Source organism: Callithrix jacchus, chromosome 15 (genome assembly GCF_049354715.1).
Source record: "Callithrix jacchus isolate 240 chromosome 15, calJac240_pri, whole genome shotgun sequence".
Classification (NCBI taxonomy): domain Eukaryota; kingdom Metazoa; phylum Chordata; class Mammalia; order Primates; family Cebidae; genus Callithrix; species Callithrix jacchus.
Genome location: NC_133516.1, coordinates 43758993 through 43780413, shown reverse-complemented (window position 1 = coordinate 43780413; position 21421 = coordinate 43758993). Strand labels below are relative to the sequence as shown.

Sequence of the window (21421 nt, the reverse complement as noted above, 5' to 3'; positions counted from 1 at the left end):
TTATGGAACTCACGGCTAATGGGAAATATAGGTCCCAAGAACTAACAGACAAAAGAAGCAAATCTGAAAGTGGGACAAGAAATACCATCTGAGCATCCAACCCCAGAGGAGAGAAGGGGAGAGTGTCAAGGTCTGAGCTGAGAGTCAAAGGAGCTACCCCAGGGACATGCCGACAAGATGAGAGAACATCAAGAGAGAATTAGCTCAGGCAGTGGCCCCCTGGCAGTGGTAATGAGAAAGAGAAAGCCAAGGTGACAGGTACTTAGAGAGCAGGATGGGACGGTGAGGACATGAGGCAGGGACAGTGAGCCATCCATGTTTGTCCCAAGAGAAATGGGAAGTCTTTGATACTGAGAGAGAGAACAAGAGAGAAAGAGGGAGAGACAGACAGGCAACATCAGATTAGGGAACTAAGTCGATTACTCTGGCTATGCTGTGGAGGAGGCCTGGGAGGAAAGCAATGCTGGTCAGTACAAATAAGTGAGGAACTGATAGCAGTAATCCAGTGAAGAGTCACTGGACGTGCTGAGTCGAAGCAACCTCAGATATCCAGGAGATGATTAACCTCAGAACTATCCTGGGTCTCGTTAACTCATCACTAAACTGAGTGAAATGAACAAGGTGGATTAGTTAACACTTTAACCATAGAAGATATGAAAGCCAGGCTTGGTGACTCACACCTGTAATCCCAGCATTTTGGGGGGCCCAGGCAGGTGGATCACAAGGTTAGGAGTTCAAGACCAGCCTGGTCAAGATGGTGAAAACCTGTCTCTACTAAAAATACAAAAATTAGCCGGGCACGGTGGTGGGCACCTGTAATCCCAGCTACTCGGGAGACTGAGGGAGAAAATTGCTTGAACTAGCAAGGCAGATGTTGCAGTGAGCTGAGATCATGGCACTGTACTCCAGCCTGGCTGATAGAGTGAGACTCCATCTCAAAAAAAAAAAAAAAGGTCATGAACGATAGAGGGGAAGTTTAGCAGAGAACACTGTACCACCCTAAAAAAGAAAAGCGTTTTCAGAAATGACCTGTAACATTCAGGGTAATTGGTTAATTAGGCTTCTGTCTACACAAAAACTAGTTCCTACCACCTGAACGTGGGGACTGAGGCTGTGGGGTAACAGAAAGAAAACTGAGCTTACCAGACAGGTAACACAGCTTGCAGAGTATCTAGCCAAAGAGAGACCCAGTGAAATAGCTCCGAGCTCAATTCCAAGGTTCAGGTAAAGCTGGATAATAATAGAATAAAATAACCCAAGAATGTGGACCTTTGAAACACGAACATTTATGAAGGAGAGCAAAAGCACAGTTAGCATTCCCCAAAGAAAGAATGGTTTTTTTAAAAAAGTTTCTTTGTTTGGGGTAATCTTAAATTAACCAGAGATGCCCCAGGGAACTACAAAGACACTGTTTATATTAGGCACACCCAATATAAGCAATGCCCAGGACCCAGATATTTGCAAACATCTGTCCACTGGCTGATGTTCTGCTCTTAATCAGAAGTTTGGCAGCCTCTTTGTAAGTGAAATGACCAATGCATTAGTGACACAAACAAAACTCAGAGTAACAAAGCAACATCCTGTTATCAAGGAATGATGACTCCACAATGGTCTACCATCATCGTCCCATATTTACACGTATTAAGGATCATTACATTGAGGAGGCTATGGAAGTGTTGTAATAAAACTAAAAGTAGTAATTCAAACCAGGTGAGTTTGAAACCCTCTCAAAAATACACTTGGGGAATCATTCATGTACTTCACTTCTCCAGACCCTCCTCACCCAATATTATCAGGGATGAGAGAGGTTTTATTGAAAGAAGAACACACTTAGGTTACTGTTGTCAATAACAAGATATATTCCATAAATATGATAAATGAAAACACTTTTTAAACTTCTCTTCTGTGGCTAGCTCTAAAGAAGGAAGAAAGACAGGAAGAAGGAAGAGAAGGGGGCCAATGCTAGGAGCAGGGAGCGAAAACAGGCACAATCAGGCAGAGAGACAGAGACATGACACAAGGGAAGTAAAGGCAAGGGGAAGACACAGAGGAAACGTGGGAATGAAACCACAGAAAAGGTGAAAGCTCATGGAGAGAACCCTAGCGAAGGACATACCTCGTCCAACAGAATACAAAGAAGAGAAAAAACAGAAAGCCCAAACTGTCAGAAATATATGAAGATGGCTAGCCGTGGTGGCTCACACCTGTAATCCCAGCACTTTGGGAGGTCGAGGTGGGTGGATCACAAGATCAGGAGTTTAAGACCAGCCTGGCCAAGATGGTGAAACCCTGTCTCTACTAAACATATACAAATTAGCCTGGTGCAGTGGTGGGTGCCTGTAATCCTAGCTACTCAGGAGGCTGAGGCAGAGAATTGCTTGAACCTGGGAGGTGGAGGTTTCAGTGGGCTGAGATTGTGCCACCGCACTCCAGCAACAGAGTGAGACTCTGTCTCAAAAAAAAAAAAGAAATATATGAAGACACACACCATACATACACTCATACCCACACACCCAAATCCTCCCCCACCCTGTCACAAACACACGTTTCCTAGAAACTTCCTAACCAACCTCTCGATTACTAAAGGCATGCATGTTACACTTGAGCAACCAGGCCTCTGTGGGATCACATCTTGCATGGGGTCTAGGCACAAAAGTCCATCAGTTTTGAAGGGACATAAGACATCATGAAGATCGCTACTGAAAACCTTGTAATGGGCTAGGCACAGTGGCTCAGGCCTGTCATTCCAGTACTTTGGGAGGCCAAGGTGGGGGCAGATTGCTTGGGGCTGGGAAATCGAGACCACCCTGGCCAACATGGAGAAACCCTGTTTCTACTAAAAATATAAAAATTAGCCCAGTGTGGTGGCATGCACCTGTAATTCCAACTACTTGGGAGGCTGGGGCAAAAAAATCACTTGAACCTGGGAGACAGAGGTTGCAGTGAACCAACATGGTGCCACTGCACTCCACCCTGGGCAATAAAGCAAGACTCTGTCTCACAAAAAAGAAAAGACACTGTAAGGTGCCCGTCTAAACTGGCAGCCTGGTACTGACTCTCAGCAAGGCTTACACATCCTTGTCTCCACAGACCTTAGACGAGAACAGAGATTCTTCAGGGCTGCACAGAGGCAGCAGTTAGCTTGAGCGGGGTTCTACAATGAACAATAGGGCAAAAAGTATCTTTCAACACTCACTTGACCTTGGGGAGGGGGTGGTTACCCCTGGCCTGGGTCGGAGCAGAGCAGCAGAATCACATCCTCCTCCAACACTTAGCTTGGGTCACAAGCTCAGTTAGGGAAATCGCTTGTGGAAATGACCAAGGTTGTTAAGATTTTATTTTTCTCTTTTTACCATCCTGCAATCTGCTTGTTCATTACTTAACTTGCTGAAAAGTTCTAAAAGCCAGGTAAAATAAAGTCAATACAACAGTGTCCTAATACTTATCTCAGTTTTATGGGCTCAGTAATATACTACAAAATGACTCTTGACCTCCCCATCTATATGTAGTTTCCCTGCCATTGATTCTTGTGTGATTAGAATAACCATTTCTTGAATCCATCTGTGTCAGATGGCATATGCACAGACAAATAGGAAAGACTGTAGACAAAGAAAAAAATATTATACACCAGCAATGTGGGAAGATGAAAGTAACATGCCTTGTGGTAAACACATTTGTTATTTGCCCTCCGTGTGGGATGTAAGAAAAAATAGTTAAAAAAAAAAAACTCTCCAACAGTTAAAATTCATAGGAGGTCATGTCTTATTAACATACATCAGAAGCACCGTCTAAGTCTTAAATTCTGATTATTTTGCTGGAAGCTAATGCTAGGAACAGCAAGATTGTCTTGAAATGTTCTTGATGAATGCATTATCTTTTCATTCTACAAAACTGAAAGAAAGGGAAATAACTTTAGATGAAATCAAATGGGAACTGGCACAATAGATAGTTACGGCTCCTGAGGAAGAAATAGAGAGATGCTATCTGTCTTGTGAAGATATTTTAGACAGCTTTCGAGAAGTGGGCTAGGTACAACCAAGTTGCTCTATTGATTATGCTGGATTGGATATACAGCACTCTCGGGGGGTTAAGACAGATCTGCACATTTAAGCTGTTTTATGGGAGAGTTACTGTCTGTATGTAATAGGCCACTTTAAATATTAACTTTCTCTATTCATATTTTAATATACAAAAGACAGTCTATTTTACAGAGAAGTAACCTGTAAATTTCCATCAGAAAAAAATAAATACTCTCTCTTTAATTTATTTTCTGGAAGTACAAAGTTCCAGAAAATATTTTTATAGAAGAAAAATATGTGTTGCTTAAAAATTAATGATTTACGAAAGTTTATCTAGGTATGCAAGATAGATATAAAATCAATGACGGCAACAAAGACAGACCCTGTGGCTTATGATACATGATTTTTTTTTAAATTAAACTTTTAATTTTTCTCAGAAGAGCAGATTCACCTGCAGTTACAAGAAATAATGCAGAGACACCATGACCCCTTTAACACATTTCTCTTCATTGTACCATCTTTCAAAACTATAGTACAGTGATAGGTGATTTCTTTAAAAAAAGAATTATGCAGGTTTCATATCAATATTATTCCATGTGTAAATTATCAACGCCACCCTAACTTAGCCTGTACTAATATGTACTGTTCAGTTGCATTTATGTGATCTAGACAAATAGAGCAAATTAATACTAATTTCTCCAAAATGTTAAAACATTTATGAACTCATGTGGCATGTTAAGACCTACAGAAGAGCTGAGCATAGTGAGTGGCTCAAGCCTGTAATGGTAGCATTTTGGGAGGCTGAGGCAGGTGGATCACTTGAATCTGGGAGTTCGAGACCAGTCTGGTCAACGTAGCAAGACCCTGTCTCTACTAAAACTAAAAAATTAGCTGGGCATGGAGGTGGGTGTCTGTAGTCCCAGTTACTGAGGTGGATGAGGCACAAGAACTACTTGAACCCAGGAGGCAGAAGTTGCAGTGAGCCAAGATCATGCCACTGAACTCCAGCCAGGGCAAGAGAATTTGATCCTGTCTCAAAAAAAAAAAAAAAAGATCTACAGAATGAAGGAAATTTCTATTAGTGCTTAAAACAAAACAAAACAGGTGGATTTCTACACCCAAGTTTCTAAACTACCGTAAGTTAAAACTCAAAAGATTTTAAAAATGGCATGTTCTTTGTTTCAAATTGCGTATAACTGGTTGTCACTTTTTAAAAATCCTTCCTACAGAATCACCGTAGAGTATTTATGAGATATTGGCCTATCTAATATTATGCCATGAATTTTACAGTAATAAGTATTATGAGAGTAACAAAGATTTATTTCTGCTTCTCAAAGCACTGTGCTTCTCAAATCTCTGAGACCGATGGGTTTGTATTTGGAGAGCTTTGCTCTGAAATCAAGTGCATACACTCAGAGATAGGCAACAAGTTGTGGATCACTCTAGGAAGTCAGCAGAGTGACATCGATTGATAATCAGCTTCTGGAAGACCAAGGTCATGAATCAACTTGCACTGAGTGAACCCTACATACGTCTAAAACCTGTCATTGGTGATACCAAGCTGAAAGCTGTCACTGAAACGTGTTATCTTTGCAGAAGGCTGTCAAGCGTTGCAAGTCAAGTAGAAAACCGTATCAGAGAGCCCAGTGATTGTCTTTGACAGCCTTCCAGAATGTGGCATTGAGGCACACTCAGTTCCAATCTCTGATTGAACCCAGTGTAGCAAAGCTCTTGTCCACTAGATTTAGATGGTCTGAAGAAAATAATTTCATTGCAGTTATCCTAAAAACACGGTATTTAAAGCATAAAGTAGAACAACTGATAGATAAATTCTGAATTGTAACAATAAGCATACAATCTGGGCTGAGGTCGTGGAGAGGTGAGGATGAAAAAGCATGTACAGGCCAGGCACGGTGGCTCATGCCTGTAATCCCAATACTTTGGGAGGCCAAGATGGGCAGATCACCTGAGGTAAGGAGTTCGAGACCAGTCAGTCCAATGTAGCGAAACCCTATCTCTACTAAAAATACAAAAACTAGCTAGGGGTAGTGGTGCATGCCTGTAATCCCACCTACTCAGGAGGCTGAGGCAGGAGAATCACTTAAACCCAGGAGATGGAGATTGCAGTGAGCCGAGATCGTGCCACTGCATTCCAACCTGGGCGATAGAGTGAGACTCCATCTCAAAAAAAAAGCAAATAACATTACTGGATGAACAGTTTTTCCTGAGCAGCTACTCATATAGATGAATCAAGGAACAGGAGAGGGCCGCCTACTATAACACAAGAAGTAGAACTGTTTCTGGGGACATTATAAAAGAGGGCCCAAAGCCAGGAATCACTGCCCTGAGTGAGTGGGAAGCAAGTCTATGAGCAGGCCAGGCAAACTCAAAGCAATCGGCCATGAATAATCTCAAAGGCTGGTTTGGAGAAAGAAAGAAAGAAAGAAAAATGATCCCTAAAGCTACCCATCTAGCCAGATAGGTTAAAAAAGAAAAAATAAGGCAATTTTTGTTACCTACAACATAAATAGGACCAAAGGGCTGGGAGTGAAGTCATTTTAGCCCAGCATGAGGGCTCTGGCCGCCAAGGATCCTGAAAGGGATTGCTAATAGTGGTTTGCAGTGACATCCTTAGTTATGGAGGGTTCACTTTAAAAAGAGAAACAGAGGGAAAAAACTTGTTTTAATGAGCCAAAGTTATAAGTAGTTAAGTAATAAGAGTGAAAAATATCTTTAGGCATCAACAGAACCCCAGGTAGCACTAAGCAGAGATGTAATATAACATCCCAGAGCTTCTTTTCAGATCGTACAGTGGGGCACAGCAAGGCATTCTCTGGTACTTACAAGGACAATCTATAAACTGGTATTTGCACAACAGTAATTGACAGGGAGGCAGCTCTTCACATTAGCAATGGTAAAAAGATGAAGCTGCATATTCACAAATCCCAAAATGACAAGTGGAGGAAATGGAATAATCGAATCGCTGGTCTGATACACAAAGGGATGAGACAGTTCATCTGTACTCGGAAGTAATAAAAAATATTAATAAAGCAAAATCTCAAGGAAGATAAGAATCCTGCCTGTTTGCATATTTGGCACAATGTTACCCGGTACAACTTTCCGCAATGATAAAACGTCCTCTGTCTGGGCTGCCCAATAGGATAGTCATTAGCCAAATGTGGCTGATAAGCACTTGAAATGTACCTCATACAACTGAGGAACCGAATGTTAATATTATTTAATTTTTAATTAAAACTTAAATGGAAATGGCCACATGTGGCAAGTAGTCACCATATTGGGTAGCTTTCTGCAGTCCTTCTATATACCTTATAGCTATTAACTCGTTTAATTACTACAATTCTAGGTCTAGATGTATAATATTTTATTATCTACAGTTAATATTTTTTAAAAAAATGAAGCCACAGAGTGCTTTACCCAGTCACATAACTTGTTCTCAAACTGAGGACTGATTGATTAAGCTCCCTACACAGTAATGTGCACTATTTAACGACCAAGTCATGGTTTAAGGTAAACACCAGAGACATCCAAAAGTATTTCATGTTGCTCTAAGCACAAGTAAAGAAGCCATGGTCTACCTGTTTTCCCTGTGTTTTTCATCCAGGTTTTGTTAGAAGACTCATTGTCGAAGCCATCAAGTTGCAGTTCCTGGTATTCTTCCCCAACACGCGCATGCTGGTCTAAAATGTCAATAGGAGACTGGTGACGACCCCTACAGCTGACACTAGACGTGACCCAGTGCTCAGGACCATAGGCACCTGTTGAAAGAAAACAGCTCTTCAGTCCTCATGGTTCAAAGGTCAGGGATGAAATAAATAAATCTTAGGAAGCTGAGCACTACATCTCTCAACGTGTCCCCAGTCCAAAGAGCTGAATGTACTGAAAACTACGAATCAAAGCCATTTGCTTAATGTGGCAAGAAGATTTCAGAAAAGATACGTTTAAGTTAGTTTTGCTTCTTGATTTACAATCAAACATTTACTAACTTTATCTTCAACCAGATTAAGAGAGTTGTGTAGAAGGACTGTCAGGGTGTTGTTATTTCTGACAATTTTTAAATGTTTCCTAAAATAAGCAGACTATTTATTCACAAAAAGGCACCTTCATCAAGTTAGCATGTTTTGCTATTGTGAGCAGGATCCTAAATACAACTTTCTTCTTAGCCCATTAAAGTTTGTAAACATGAAAAAGGAAAAAAAAAATTAAAAGCAACACAAAATTAGATGAGAGGCATTACACATGGTGGAGGCAATAAAGGCAGATTTATCCTTTGGCTAATTGCGAAAGATTTTTCAGTTTGGCCCTCATTTGTACACTTGAGTGTTAAGGCACTCGTCTCTGTTTTGCAATGTTTCCCTTTCCTAGGAAATGCAGGTATAAAGTTACCTTCAGATTGGGCTCTGCATTCATATAAATGAAGACTCTGGAGGGACACATGCCTCAGAAATAAAGAAAGCAAGCATAACCATAGAGTATAATTCTAATAGGTACCAATCAGACATAAACACAGAAAACACACTGCATTTGCCTCCCTGCCCTATTTGGAAATGAAATATTATGGGAGCAGTTTCTATTATGTGGACTATAAGCTGTTAGACTTTTCTGCATCCTTCTTTTAACCTTGTGGACACAACAAAGTGGGAGTAGCCTGCTGAAGCAACTATTGCTGGAAAGATTACTATTTAATCCTTTATTGAGAATTAGGTAAGAATAAACTTTACTGCAGGGCGCGGGTGGCTCATGCCTGTAATTCAAGCACTCTAGGAGGCCGAGGCAGGCGGATCACAAGGTCAGGAGATCGAGACCATTCTGGTCAACATGGTGAAACACTGTCTCTACTAAAAATACATGGTAAAACCCCGTCTCTACTAAAATTAACTTGAACCTAGGAGGCAGAGATTGCAGTGAAATGAGATCACACCACTGCGCTACAGTCTGGGCTACAGTGTGAGACTCTGCCTCAAAAAGAAAAAGAAAAGAATAAACTTCACAATTTTTAGAAGGTAAAACACAGGCTTCCCAATCAGAAAGTTTCGTGTGTGTACATACATTCATATACAGAAATATCGATTGATGGGTGGGGATTTTTGTGCCTCCCGTATACCTAGTCTCGTACAATAGAAGCACAAAGAAATCTTGTTTAGTTTATTAGTAGCTAAGTCTAACTACTAACATTATTATTTTAATAGTAGGTAAATCTCCCTACGACTAAATAAGAGCCCGTTAGTGACCATCCTGCCACCAGCCAATCATTTGTCATGGCTTTCCCCATTCCCGAAAACGGGTAACAACTCACAGCAGATATAAACAATGGTACAAGAAAAATGGGACAATCACAGGAAGTCTTCCCTGTCATGGTAAGGGAAGTTTCATGGCTGTAAGAGCAATGGATACAGCTGCTCAAAAATGATGCATATTAGGGTCCGGCACAGTGGCTCTTATCTGTAACCCCAGCACTTTGGGAGGCTGAGGTGGGCAGATCACAAGGTCAAGAGATCGAGACCATCCTGGCCAACATGGTGAAACCCTGTCTGTACTAAAAATACAAAAATTAGCCGTGCAGGGTGGCGCGCACCCATAGTCCCAGTTACTCTGGAGGCTGAGGAAGGAGAATCGCTTAAACCGGAGAGGCGGAGGTTGCAGTGAACCAAGATGGCTACACTGTCCTCCAGCCTGGCAACACAGCGAGACTCCGTCCCCAATTAAATAAATGAAATACATTTAAAAAAATTTTAATAATGCATATTTTTGCTATCTGGAAAATACCTCAGCCTCACTCCAATGCTTGGGTCATTCTCCCAAATCCTCAATCCCAAAGAGGAAGATAAAAACAGACTATCCAAATGAACAGGTTCATTGATTGACAAAGGTCTATCAACTTTGGGGCACTTTTAAGTCATGCTACTATCTGGAAAAAGTTCATATCACCATTTTCTTCACTGCATGATTCCAACTAAATTGTCAGGCCTTTTCACTCATGTCTTTTTTTACCTGTTTGTCACATTCCCTATGACTGTGATGAGTCACAAAGGGACAGTATGCATTTGTCATATATTTAGCCAAATTTTATTTTGGCCAAACTTTATTCTCATCTTGCATCTATATATTTGAAGAAAAAAAAGGAGGGAAAGGAGACATGAGGTATGGCTCCAATCATCCTGTCTACTGTTTAAATTTTCTTCCAGATGCTAAAAGAATCCATTGAAAAACCAAATAAAGTGATTGTTAGTCGGGCGCAGTGGCTCACGCTTGTAATCCCAGCACTTTGGGAGGCTAAGTGGGGCGGATCATGAGGTCAGGGGTTCGAGACCAGCCTGACCAACATGGTGAAACTCAGTCTCTACTTAAAAATACAAAATTTAGCCAGGTGTGGTGGTGCACACCTGTAATCCTAGCTACCTGGGAGGCTGAGGCAGGAGAATTGCTTGAACCTGGGAGGCGGAGGTTGCGGTGAGTCCACAATGCGTCATTGCACTCCAGCCTGAGCGACAGAGTGAGACTCTGGCTCAGAAAAACAATAAATAAATAAATAAATAACGTGATTGTTGATCTATTAAATGGCTGACCAAGATACTAATTTTACTTAGCCACAACTGAGCTTGTAAATCCAAATTATGGGTATCTAATGCTTTAATATCATATGTGTATGTATGCAAAATGCCTTCCAGAAACTTACAGAACAGTAAAATTATACTCAAAAGTGAAAAATGATATGGGACACAGTAAAATAAATCCAAATACGTCCGACTCAAATAATAGATGCAAGCCATCATTTGTAAAAACACAAATACCTAATAATTATCCTTCTACTACTAACAATTTAAAAAACACTCTGCAATGTCAGAAAAGCACTTGCCATTCATCTCATTTCTCATAACCTTCTAGACATGGGTGAAATACAATTTATCACTCTATAAAAATATAATCAGGGTTCATACCAGTGGGATTCATTTATTCGCTGGTAACAACCTGAAGATTTGAGCCGACTACATGCTTGCTTTCACACTTCCACCCAATATACATTCAAGTGCAATTTTAATTGAAACTGATCTTCCACTTCAGATTTCAAATTAATTCTTTTTTTGAGTGCTTCATGCTCCAGACACCCTTGCCTTGCAAAAACCCCTATGCCATTAGCAGAGGAAATAGAACATTTTTTTCCAAGCTTGCCGGTATTGATTACCTTTTCCCACATCGAAGCACCATTGCCATTCCACACCGTATAAATCTCTTTGGTGTTAAGACACTTTATAAAAGACTGAGAATTGTATCATTAATCATTTCCAGTTCCATAAGACTCATGGTATTGAATGCTTTGTTTTTCACAACTCTGAATAAATGCTTTTAAGTAAAAAAACATACTAAAGACTTCGGTTAACTTAAACCTAGTTGGGAAGAGATGAACATTTAACAAGAACCTTCCTCTCTCAGACATGATACCACCCATCTGAAATAAGAATGAGAAGTCACTTGCACTTTCGTTTCCTCTTACTGACTCTTTCTTAGAAGTAACAAGGCATCTGTATTTTGGCAGTAAGACCATTTTGAATGGCTCACCAACTCTGACACCTCAATCTAGTATACGAATCTGTGTTCTCAAAAGGGAAGAAGTAAGGGCAGGGGTAGAAACCACAGGGCAGTTTGAGCTGCCAAAAGTAATTTCCAGTTCACCTGCTAAAAGTCTTAAAGAAATGAGATTTTGATTGAGACATACTGCCAACCTTTAAGTACCAAGGGAATCTAATAGTGTTTCTTGTTCAACATGTGATGACAAATGTATTCTTTTTAATGAATTCAATGAACACATCTGAAACCCATGGCTAAAAGTTTGATCTCGGAGTAAACGTCCCTTTGTGAGGGAAACACAGGGCTTCCCTTGGAAACCCATTGGTTTTTTGGACCCCATTATCACTTGGTTCTTTGGACCCCATTATCACTATTGTATACTTTACTATTTATACCTAAATGTCTGTCTTCCCTTGGAAACCCATTGGTTTTTTGGACCCCATTATCACTTGGTTCTTTGGACCCCATTATCACTATTGTATACTTTACTATTTATACCTAAATGTCTGTCTTCCCTTGGAAACCCATTGGTTTTTTGGACTCCATTATCACTATTGTATAATTTACTATTTATACCTAAATGTCTGCCTTCCCCACTAGGGGTAAACTCTGAGAACTGGTTCCTTCTACATCTTGCACAACTTCATTCCAATTCCTATCACAGGGGCCCACATAAAGCCCTTAAAACAAATAAATGAATAGAAAGAAAACATTAAAGAGGGACTGAGTTCCACCTTCTAATGACACTACTGTATGTTCTCTCTGCATTCTTTTAGTTTTAGTTTATACATCTATTTACTGACTTCTTTTCTTTTTCTGAGATGGAGTTTTGCTCTTGTTACCCAGGCTGGAGTGCAATGGCGCGATCTTGGCTCACCACAACCTCTGCCTCCTGGGCTCAGGCAATTCTCCTGCCTCAGCCTCCTGAGTAGCTGGGATTACAGGCATGCGCCACCATGCCCAGCTAATTTTTTGTATTTTTAGTAGAGATGGGGTTTCACCATGTTGACCAGGATGGTCTCGATCTCTTGACCTCGTGATCCACCCGCTTTGGCCTCCCAAAGTGCTGGGATTACAGGCTTGAGCCACTGCGCCCGGCCTATTTACTGACTTCTTGCTAAGTATTCCTCACTCCATTGGTCTCCAGAGCCAGGATGTCAACTTCAGGAGTAAATACTCCTTTTCTCTCTTCACTAATATATTAAATTGGTTTGAAATGCGGTAAGGTAAAAGCAGCTATAAAAATGCAATGTGCATGAAAGACTCCACATGCAAATTTAAGAAGCCCAGTGAAGGTGACTATGGGTTTTTAAAGAAAGGGTGCAGTAGAACTCTTGCTTTCAATACCTTCTGTGAAGCATCATTATTTTTAAACCACTCTTATTTTTTCTATGCTTTAAGAGACCTCTGTAATCAAAGAAGGTCAATCAAAGAGGAAATTTAGTATTAATGATCAATCCATCACTGTATCAATTTAAATACAGAATCAACACTTGCTCAGTCCTAGACACAGTGCTGAGAAACGGATGCTAAGGAACATGGCTACCCCAGTTCCCTTGGACAATTTAAACTGCCTGTGGCTCACAGGTTCCTCCTCTGTAGAATGTGGTGCCCAGATACCAAAAAGTGGCTATAAGGTTTATATTAGATAATCAATGTGCTTAGAGCATTATCAAACACTAAAAGTCAACAAGTTCTGCCCACAATGATTACTGACTTTGTTACTGGCTTGCAAATGTACAGCAGACTGTCAAGAAACTCACTAGGCAATGGATGGAATTGAAAAAAGACATATAGCCCACCCAATGGCTAAGGCAGGTGGGTGCAGGCATTTCATGGTATGCAAATGGAGAGGAGGGGCCCCACCTATCTAGGAGAGAACTTACAGGGGAGGTGACACTTAAGTGAAGTCACTTCCTGCCGTGCCGAGAAGTTTACAGGCCTGTGGTCATCTTACTGAGGCATTTCCCACTGGGGCAGAGGCCAAGAGTCAAAAGTAGAGTTTGCCCCTCTACTTTTGGGAAATAGAGCTTAATCCCATCTTTGGCTAGATATAGTGAGTAACTACCCAATTGACAGGCCTGGCAAACATCACCTTAATCAAGTGACGAAAGTAACATCCCCAGTGAGACCACTTGGTTACCTTGGACATCTGACAGAAAGTGATATGAAGGGCACATAACCTCCATGGTATTCTTTCCAAAAACCCACAACCCTGATATAATCATGGGGAATACATCAGATAAACCCAAATTGGGAAACATTCTACAAAATTGACAAACACTCCTCAAAAGTGTCAAGGTTATGAGAAAGACTAAAACACTGTCAGAAACCAGAGAAGATGAAGGAGACACAGATAATAAATACAATGTGGTGTTCTAGATTGAATGGTGGAATAAAAAGGAAAAAAAAATGAATGGAAAAACTCATGAGCTCTGAGTAAAGTTTGGAGTTCAGTTAATAGTAAATACACAAATGTTGGGTTCCCACTAGGTCTTTGTCAAGAGGTCATTCTTTTGTGGTTACTCTGCTAACAAAATGAAGAAATTATGGAGGAAGCTGCATAGAAGCCAAGTAAAATCTAAGTTGTGTTAAATGGGTTAAATTTTACTATCCAGGTTTTACCAGATTTACTACTATGCACTTAGGCCGTATCTATGGCTTGACAGATGAGGGAGACAGGCACTGATTTATGGGAAATGCTGGGATGATTGTCACATCCTTTTTGGATAAAGGGAGCCTGCACACACATAAGGCAAAGAAAAAGAGAGACTAGGGTAAAGAAAAAAAATCAGCTTCATGGGTGATATTATCTAAGCGTTTATAAAAACAGTATATGAAGTTAGAGACATTGCTTTTAAAGCTGTCATTTTAAAAAGCATCATTGGCTTAATACATAGCTCATTTGTGCATTAAAATTGCCCACTTCTACCTCTTTGGTGTGCTATTCACAAGTCACTGCATTTTTCTTATTTTGAGATGTTACAATTCAGTAGACTAGCATCAGGAAGACATATTTCTGCAGTAGAGAGGATAAATCACACAATTGGTGATTAATTCCAACTGGCCTGTTTAAGGCAGACAGAATTCCTCATGTGAAAATAATGGCAAATACTGTAAATCTGGGCTTGAGTCTGAGACCTCACTTCATGCTCAGTTTCTTTAAGGCAGATTTAGCCCAAAAGACTTGGTCAACACGTATAAATTTTAAATCAATACTAGTCAATTCTATTCGAACAAATATCAAATAAAAATCTGAGAGAAGCACCTGAATTTTGCCCTATCACCACCCTCAGTGATCCTACTTGAAAAGTCCAAATAAAGACAAATAAAACTAGTCAGCAACAAGAATTTGCTACAATTTAAGCGAACTGTTTCACTTCAGTATAGTTCTCTTTTAATAACTGACCTAAGATAAAAGTTATATGAGCATAGAAATCATACTTTTGTCTCAGAGCAAGGAATTTCACATACCTGTCTATGATTCATGTTTCAAACAGTGGTTTCTTTAAACACATAAGAGGTACTTTGCTGAAAATAGGCATGTACCTTGAATTTATTTTACCACAATAGATTCAAATAATGGTTTCTATTCACTAATGAAAAGCCATTAAAAATAATGAATTCTGTCTAAATCTAATTAAAAACAAAACTAATATACATGTTATATGCTGTTTCTAGTCAAATATGCTTATTAATACCTCCCTCAATAAACTTACAGTAAAAATATTACCTGAATCCAGGCTTATTACTCTGCATCTTGTCTCCTTTTAACCAACTGCAACAATCCAAAACTATGTATATTCATTTTTTACCTACTATCATAATTAATGCATTTTATCCCAAATCTAATACACATATTTAAATTATTCCATGTTTTAATTAAAATCTTTATGAGATTCAGCTTACAATTCTTTTGCATTCTGCAGCACTGGTAGCTTAATTACTTCTTGTGCATTTTTTGTGTGTTACACAAAAAATGGAAAAAGGCATGCGTATTGCTGCTTGCCGCTATTTTAACTTTATTCGTATTCAATTATAAAGCTGTTCAACTCTGTTGATAGAAGTATTCTAAGTTTTAAGCCAGTTAAGAAAATATATAAAGTTACTTTTCAGATAATCAAATATGCTTACACAATTTTTAGTTTTAAATTTTAGGTGTAAAAATTTCAGTACTCCATTTCATATCAATGGTGTACTTTAAGGAGACTAGCAACAACTAACCATAATACAAGACATAATATCAGACAGTAACACCAGAGATAGAAACTACTTTGGTCATTTTTTAATACCATTATCTGTCTAATTTCCCACAGTGTCTATTTCAGGACTGACGATAAAACTATTTTCAGGTAAAATTTCATTCAGTACCAATCCCTAAACTGGAGATCCCAGATTCTAATCCTGATGGTAGAAGCTTCTCTGGAGCCTATTTAACTGTTCTGGAAAAGAAGTATTAAAAAGAGTAAAGATGGCAATAATGTCTACCTCTTAGTTCTGAGCCACAGACCTCCAGGCTGAGTGAAGGCTCAAAAGCCTCCAAAGGAGTTTACTGATGAGTGATGCCTATGTGGGTGTGTAATATGACATTATTACAGTACAAATCATGAACATGCATGCCATCCACACACTGAAGGATTCTGAAGGTCCTTCAAAGACTTAAAGTCTTTGAGCTATGCATGTTTAGGTATATCTGGGATTTAAAAGTTGTATCTTTCAAGTTGAATCTACCCCACATCCAAACATTCAATAAAAATTTCTACCAATAATTAGTTTCATTTACTCACTCAAAACCTAACTAGTCTGACTTAAAGTTGCACCAACTTTGTTTCTGCTTCTTGTAGATACATGGAATTGGTTTCAACAAGCATCTGAGATACTAACAAAGTTATTGCAATTCTTCCTGTCCAATGTCGAACATCCTAAGTGTTTAAGAATGAAGATGAGTTGGTTCCAGACCCGAAGTTTTCAACCTTAAAGTTAGGTATGCCCTCAAATAGTCAACATTTTGACAAAAACTGTTATTTTAGAATCCTGACTTTACATTGAGACATAACAAAACAATCATCCAAGGACTAAAAAGGTCACACAAAGTGCAAAGAGCACTGGGCAAGGTAACTGGCAACTGGAGTTCTAGTTCAAGGATAACAAGTAAGCTTGACCTTGCATGTTGGCCCCAAATAAACTCACAAATTATATGACTAGTTATTCATAAAGACAAGATTAATGAGCAACATCTTTAAAGGGGGACAGTCATGACACATATTTGCCCTTTCCATTCAAATTTCATCTCTGCAGAGTGAACCTGAATGTGGCAATGGTGATGTTTTATAAAAATTCAGTGTTGTTACATGTAAATTACAGGGTTATGTTAGATCACCTCTAAAGTTCCTAAGAGTTCTAAATTCAATCAGAGCACTTCCTGTGATACCTGGAAGAATCAAATAGGCACAAAATATTTTTTGATACTCCAGCCAACTTCCAAACCCCACCAAGTACCTTAATAAAAGTAACCATGAGGATGTGATAAGGATTTAATAAATGATTTACACCAACAGCATGTCCAACAGTACTTGGCACATATCAAGTACTCACTAAACACCATTATCCATACTTTCCTTTGGGAACTCACAGCCAAATACTAACATCTAAACGGCATGACCCCACCCCAGCTTCAGATATGGCACCTAACTAGTATACGGCAATTAGTGGAATCCCATCCTCCTTTAAAAGAGATTAAATCAGGAAAGGGTATTAACCCAGGTGTAAGCCAATTAGTGCCTGGAAGATTTCTCAGGTCAGAGGGTGATATGATTTGGCTGTGTCCCCACCCAAATTTCATCTTGTAGTTCCCATAATCCCCATGTGCCGCAGAAGCGACCAGGTAGAGGAAAGTGAATCATGGAGGTGGTTTCTCCCACCCTATTCTAGTGATAGTGAGTACTCACAAGATCTAATGGTTTTATAAGGGGCTTCCCCCTTCACTGGGCATTCACTCTCTCTTCTGTCGCCCTGTGAAGAGGTGCCTTCTGCCATGAATCTAAGTTTCCAGAGGCCTCTCCAGCCAGGTGGAACTATTAGTCAATTAAACTGCTTTTCTTTATAAAATACCCAGTCGCAGGTATTTCTTCATAGCAGCATGAGAACGGACTAATACAGAGGGATTGATTTAGGTTGGTACTATTCACAAGGCAAGGCCCAAAATCTTGTTCAGGGCTTGGAGGGAGAAGGGGCCCTCCTCCCTTGAATGTGAATGAAGAAGGAAGGGAGCAGAATGACCTGCAATCAGGAGGGAAGCAGCTGAGTCGAAAAGTAAAAAGATGGTAACGAAAGAAAGGGGGAAAAATAGGGAGAGCTGATCAAACCATGTCTGAACTTTAAATTTTACCTTTAGACTTTTCAGTTTTAACCGCCTTTGTATTTTAACCCCTCTGAGTAGGCTTTCTGGTATTTGGAACTAACAAAGTTGGTTTGAAAAGACCAAGATTTAAATTACTCAATGTTTTCAACATTCATCACTAAGACGAAAATGTCAAATTACAAAGGTAAAAATCAGGAATGTATGCTGGTTGGAATATATAAAAATAACATCCCCCAATTCCCTCTTCCTTCTCTCTCTTTCTTCCTATCTTCTTTCCCTATAACAGAAGGATGAACTTAGGTAAGGTTTTAAAGATCTCAGACAAAAGAAGAAGAAACAAGCTCTGAAATGCCTTGCTGTAAATTTTTACTCTGTTAACACAGCGGTCATGGGATAAGGATCCATGAAGCACTTAACGGGAATAGTTGCCTCTTGCTGAAGTTTTCTGCCTCAGAGACATGCTACCGCTCAAGTTATCCTGTGGGAAAGACTTGCTGAGGTGAGCACGCATTACTCTGAAAAGTCATAGATGCAACCCAGAGAGCAAAATAAAACTGACAGTTTAAGTCAGCTTTAAACATGGCCAGGATTTCCTGTCTTGATATGGAAGGGGTTTTTCACAACATTAGTCTCTATCAGTATCATAATCCACAAGGTTTTGTTTAATATTAATGTAAGATGTTTAAGCTCATGAAAAATCTCAATCACAAGTAGGAAAAGGGAAAAATTCCCAGAGCTGGAATTTGGGAGTTTGGTGTTTAAAAGGGCTAAGAGTCTGTATACCAACCAACTGACATAAGGGCTGAGAGGAAAAGAACGAGAAATTAAAAATACTTTTACAAGGCGCTAACTCAACAGCGCAGGGGCCTGGTGTGGATGGGATGCGGGACTAGGAAACACTTCAGAGGCTGCAGACGGGATGACTAACTCACTTCCTGTGACAGCCATAAAAGCAGGAATGTTTGCTCCAAAATATATTAACTATTAAATGCTATCTGGGGAAATGTCTAGACATAAAGCTGACATTTATGAGGTAAAGCCAGAACAACTTGATGAATTCTGTGTCCCAGTCACACTGTGAACAGTGGATTTTAACTTGTACTTCTCTCTATTTCTATAAATTCATAGTGTAAGTAACTTCCAGTAAATGGGACCTAGGAAAAAAATTAGAGGGATTTTAGCAGAAATAATAGTCATATCACCTGTCTAAAATATCACCCCCAGCCACTCTCTATTTTGTTAGCTTTGTTAATTTCTCTTCCTAGCACCTTTGTTAATTTCTCTTCCTAGTACAAGATCCATGAGAAAATAAGCTTCATGACATCAGAGACTTATCTATTTTCAATACATATATGTTCGATAGGGATAGGACTAGGGTAAGGCAAACAAGGCACTCACAGAAACTCAGTTATCAAAATAAATAATATTTCAATAGTGTTATAAAATTTTCAATGAGTTCCAAAAAATCTTATCATGAGCAGATAAAGAAAGATATTATCATCAGTGCTATACAAAGACTATTGGACTCTGAGCCAAAAGGGAAAATCAATCATCAACCATATTGCATCAAAATCTAATTTATCTTGATAACTGAGTTTTTAAACATCCAAGACCTACCTATGCCCTCAAATGACTGAGTAACAACAACAATGCAGCATCCATTTGGAGAATATTCACTATATCCATTGTAATGAAAACTTTCCGTATTTTACCTTCTTTGATCCTTTCAACAACTCGTGTCAGATATGCCCTGGCTTCCCCATTTTACAGATAATGAAAGTGAGTCTCAGAAGCTAGTAAATTTGTGTAGCATATGGAAGATCAAACAGTCAATTCCCGATCTATGGGGTAAAACCGGGGTTTGCAAACTATGGCCTGTGAGTCAAATCCAGCTCACAACCCGTTTCTATAAACAGTTTTAGTGGAACTTGGCCATGTCTCTTCATTCATATATTGTCTAAACAGTAGATGTGAGTAGTTTTAAAAGAGACAGCAAAGTCTAAAATATTTATTATCTGCCCTTACAGAAACTGTTTGTTGACCTTGGCTCTATATCACAAAATATTGCTTCTCTTGCACAAATACCACATATAGGTAATATGTACATCTGCATACCTTATGTCTCAGAAATTTTAAACATATGTTTACAAGAAAGCATATGAAATTTCAGCAATGTTTATAATATGAAAGAATTAGCAATAATGCAAATGTCCATTACTAGAAACTTGCTAAGCAAACTTAGTTTATTACGTAATACTATGCAATACTCCAAAAGCAGATGACCTTACTCTAGGACAATTCTCACATGAATCCAAGATTTAAGTATTTAAAATAAAGACATAAAGGTATAAAAAGCAGTTGTGGGAAGAATTAGAGTAGGGAAAGCATTTCTTCATATGTCAGAAAGGACTGATAAAATCATATACAATAAAGAATACTTAATGTTCTGCATTGGAGAAGCCTCTGTCAGAAACATCAAAAGACAAATGACCAGCAAAACACATTTGCAATCAGTACTGCAAGAGGAAAAGTTCTCTAGTATGCAAAGGGATTCTAGAAATCAATAAACTAAATGTTAGCAGGGCACGATGGCTCACACTTGTAATTGCAGCACTTTGGGAGGCCAAGGCTGGCGGATCACCTAACTTCAGAAGTTTGAGAACAGCCTGGTCAGCACCACACAACCCCATCTCTTCTAAAAATACAAAAGTTAGTTCGGTGTGGTGGCAGGTGCCTATAATCCCAGCTACTCAGGAGCCTAAGGCATAAGAATCACTTGAACTCAGGAGACCAAGCCTGCAAGTAAGCCTAGATCGTGTCCCTGCACTCCGGCCTGGGTGACAGGGTGAGACTCTTTCTCAAAAAAAAAAAAAAGAAAAGAAAAAAATATATACCCCAAATCTCATATAAAAATGGGTAAAGGATATAAACAGTTGAAGAAAAAAAAAAAAGGAAATACAAATGGCTCCTTAACGTAGGAAAAGTTGCTTCTCCTCAAAAATGATGAGAAACACAAATTAAAACTATATAGGTGAGATTTTCACCTACTAAATTTGCAAACATTCAAGACTTTTGATTACATACAGCTAGCAAGGATGTATGCAAATCAGCACTTTGTTTTATCACTACTGAGAAAGTGACATAATTCTTATGGAAAAAATTTGGCAATCACTATTAAAATTATAACTGTGTACTGCTTTGAACCTAGCATTAATCCTACAGATATACTTTGCATTTTTACAAGGTGAAACTTAGTCATAAAAGCACTGCTGGTAGTATCTGACACTGGAAACAAAATAAACATCCATCACTCAAGTGCTAGTTAACTAAATTGTGGCAAATCAATACAATGAAATAGTCTGGAATTCACGGAGGGGGAAAAAAGAAACCTCTTTACACTCAAATGAAAAGACCTCCAAGTTACATTTTTGTAATTGAAAAACCCAACATGCATTAT

General features: G+C 39.1%; 1 protein-coding gene across 4 annotated transcripts in view; it reads right to left on the bottom strand.

The window, feature by feature from the left end:
• The window catches only part of PTPRG (protein tyrosine phosphatase receptor type G), a 766801-nt gene that overhangs the window by 307186 nt on the left and 438194 nt on the right, over positions 1–21421 (bottom strand). For all 4 annotated transcript variants that reach the window (XM_002758499.6, XM_002758500.6, XM_008981938.6 and 1 more), the window contains exon 3: positions 7616–7795. In XM_002758499.6, coding sequence (XP_002758545.3) covers positions 7616–7795 — 180 coding nt within the window. The remainder of the gene's footprint in view (positions 1–7615; positions 7796–21421) is intronic.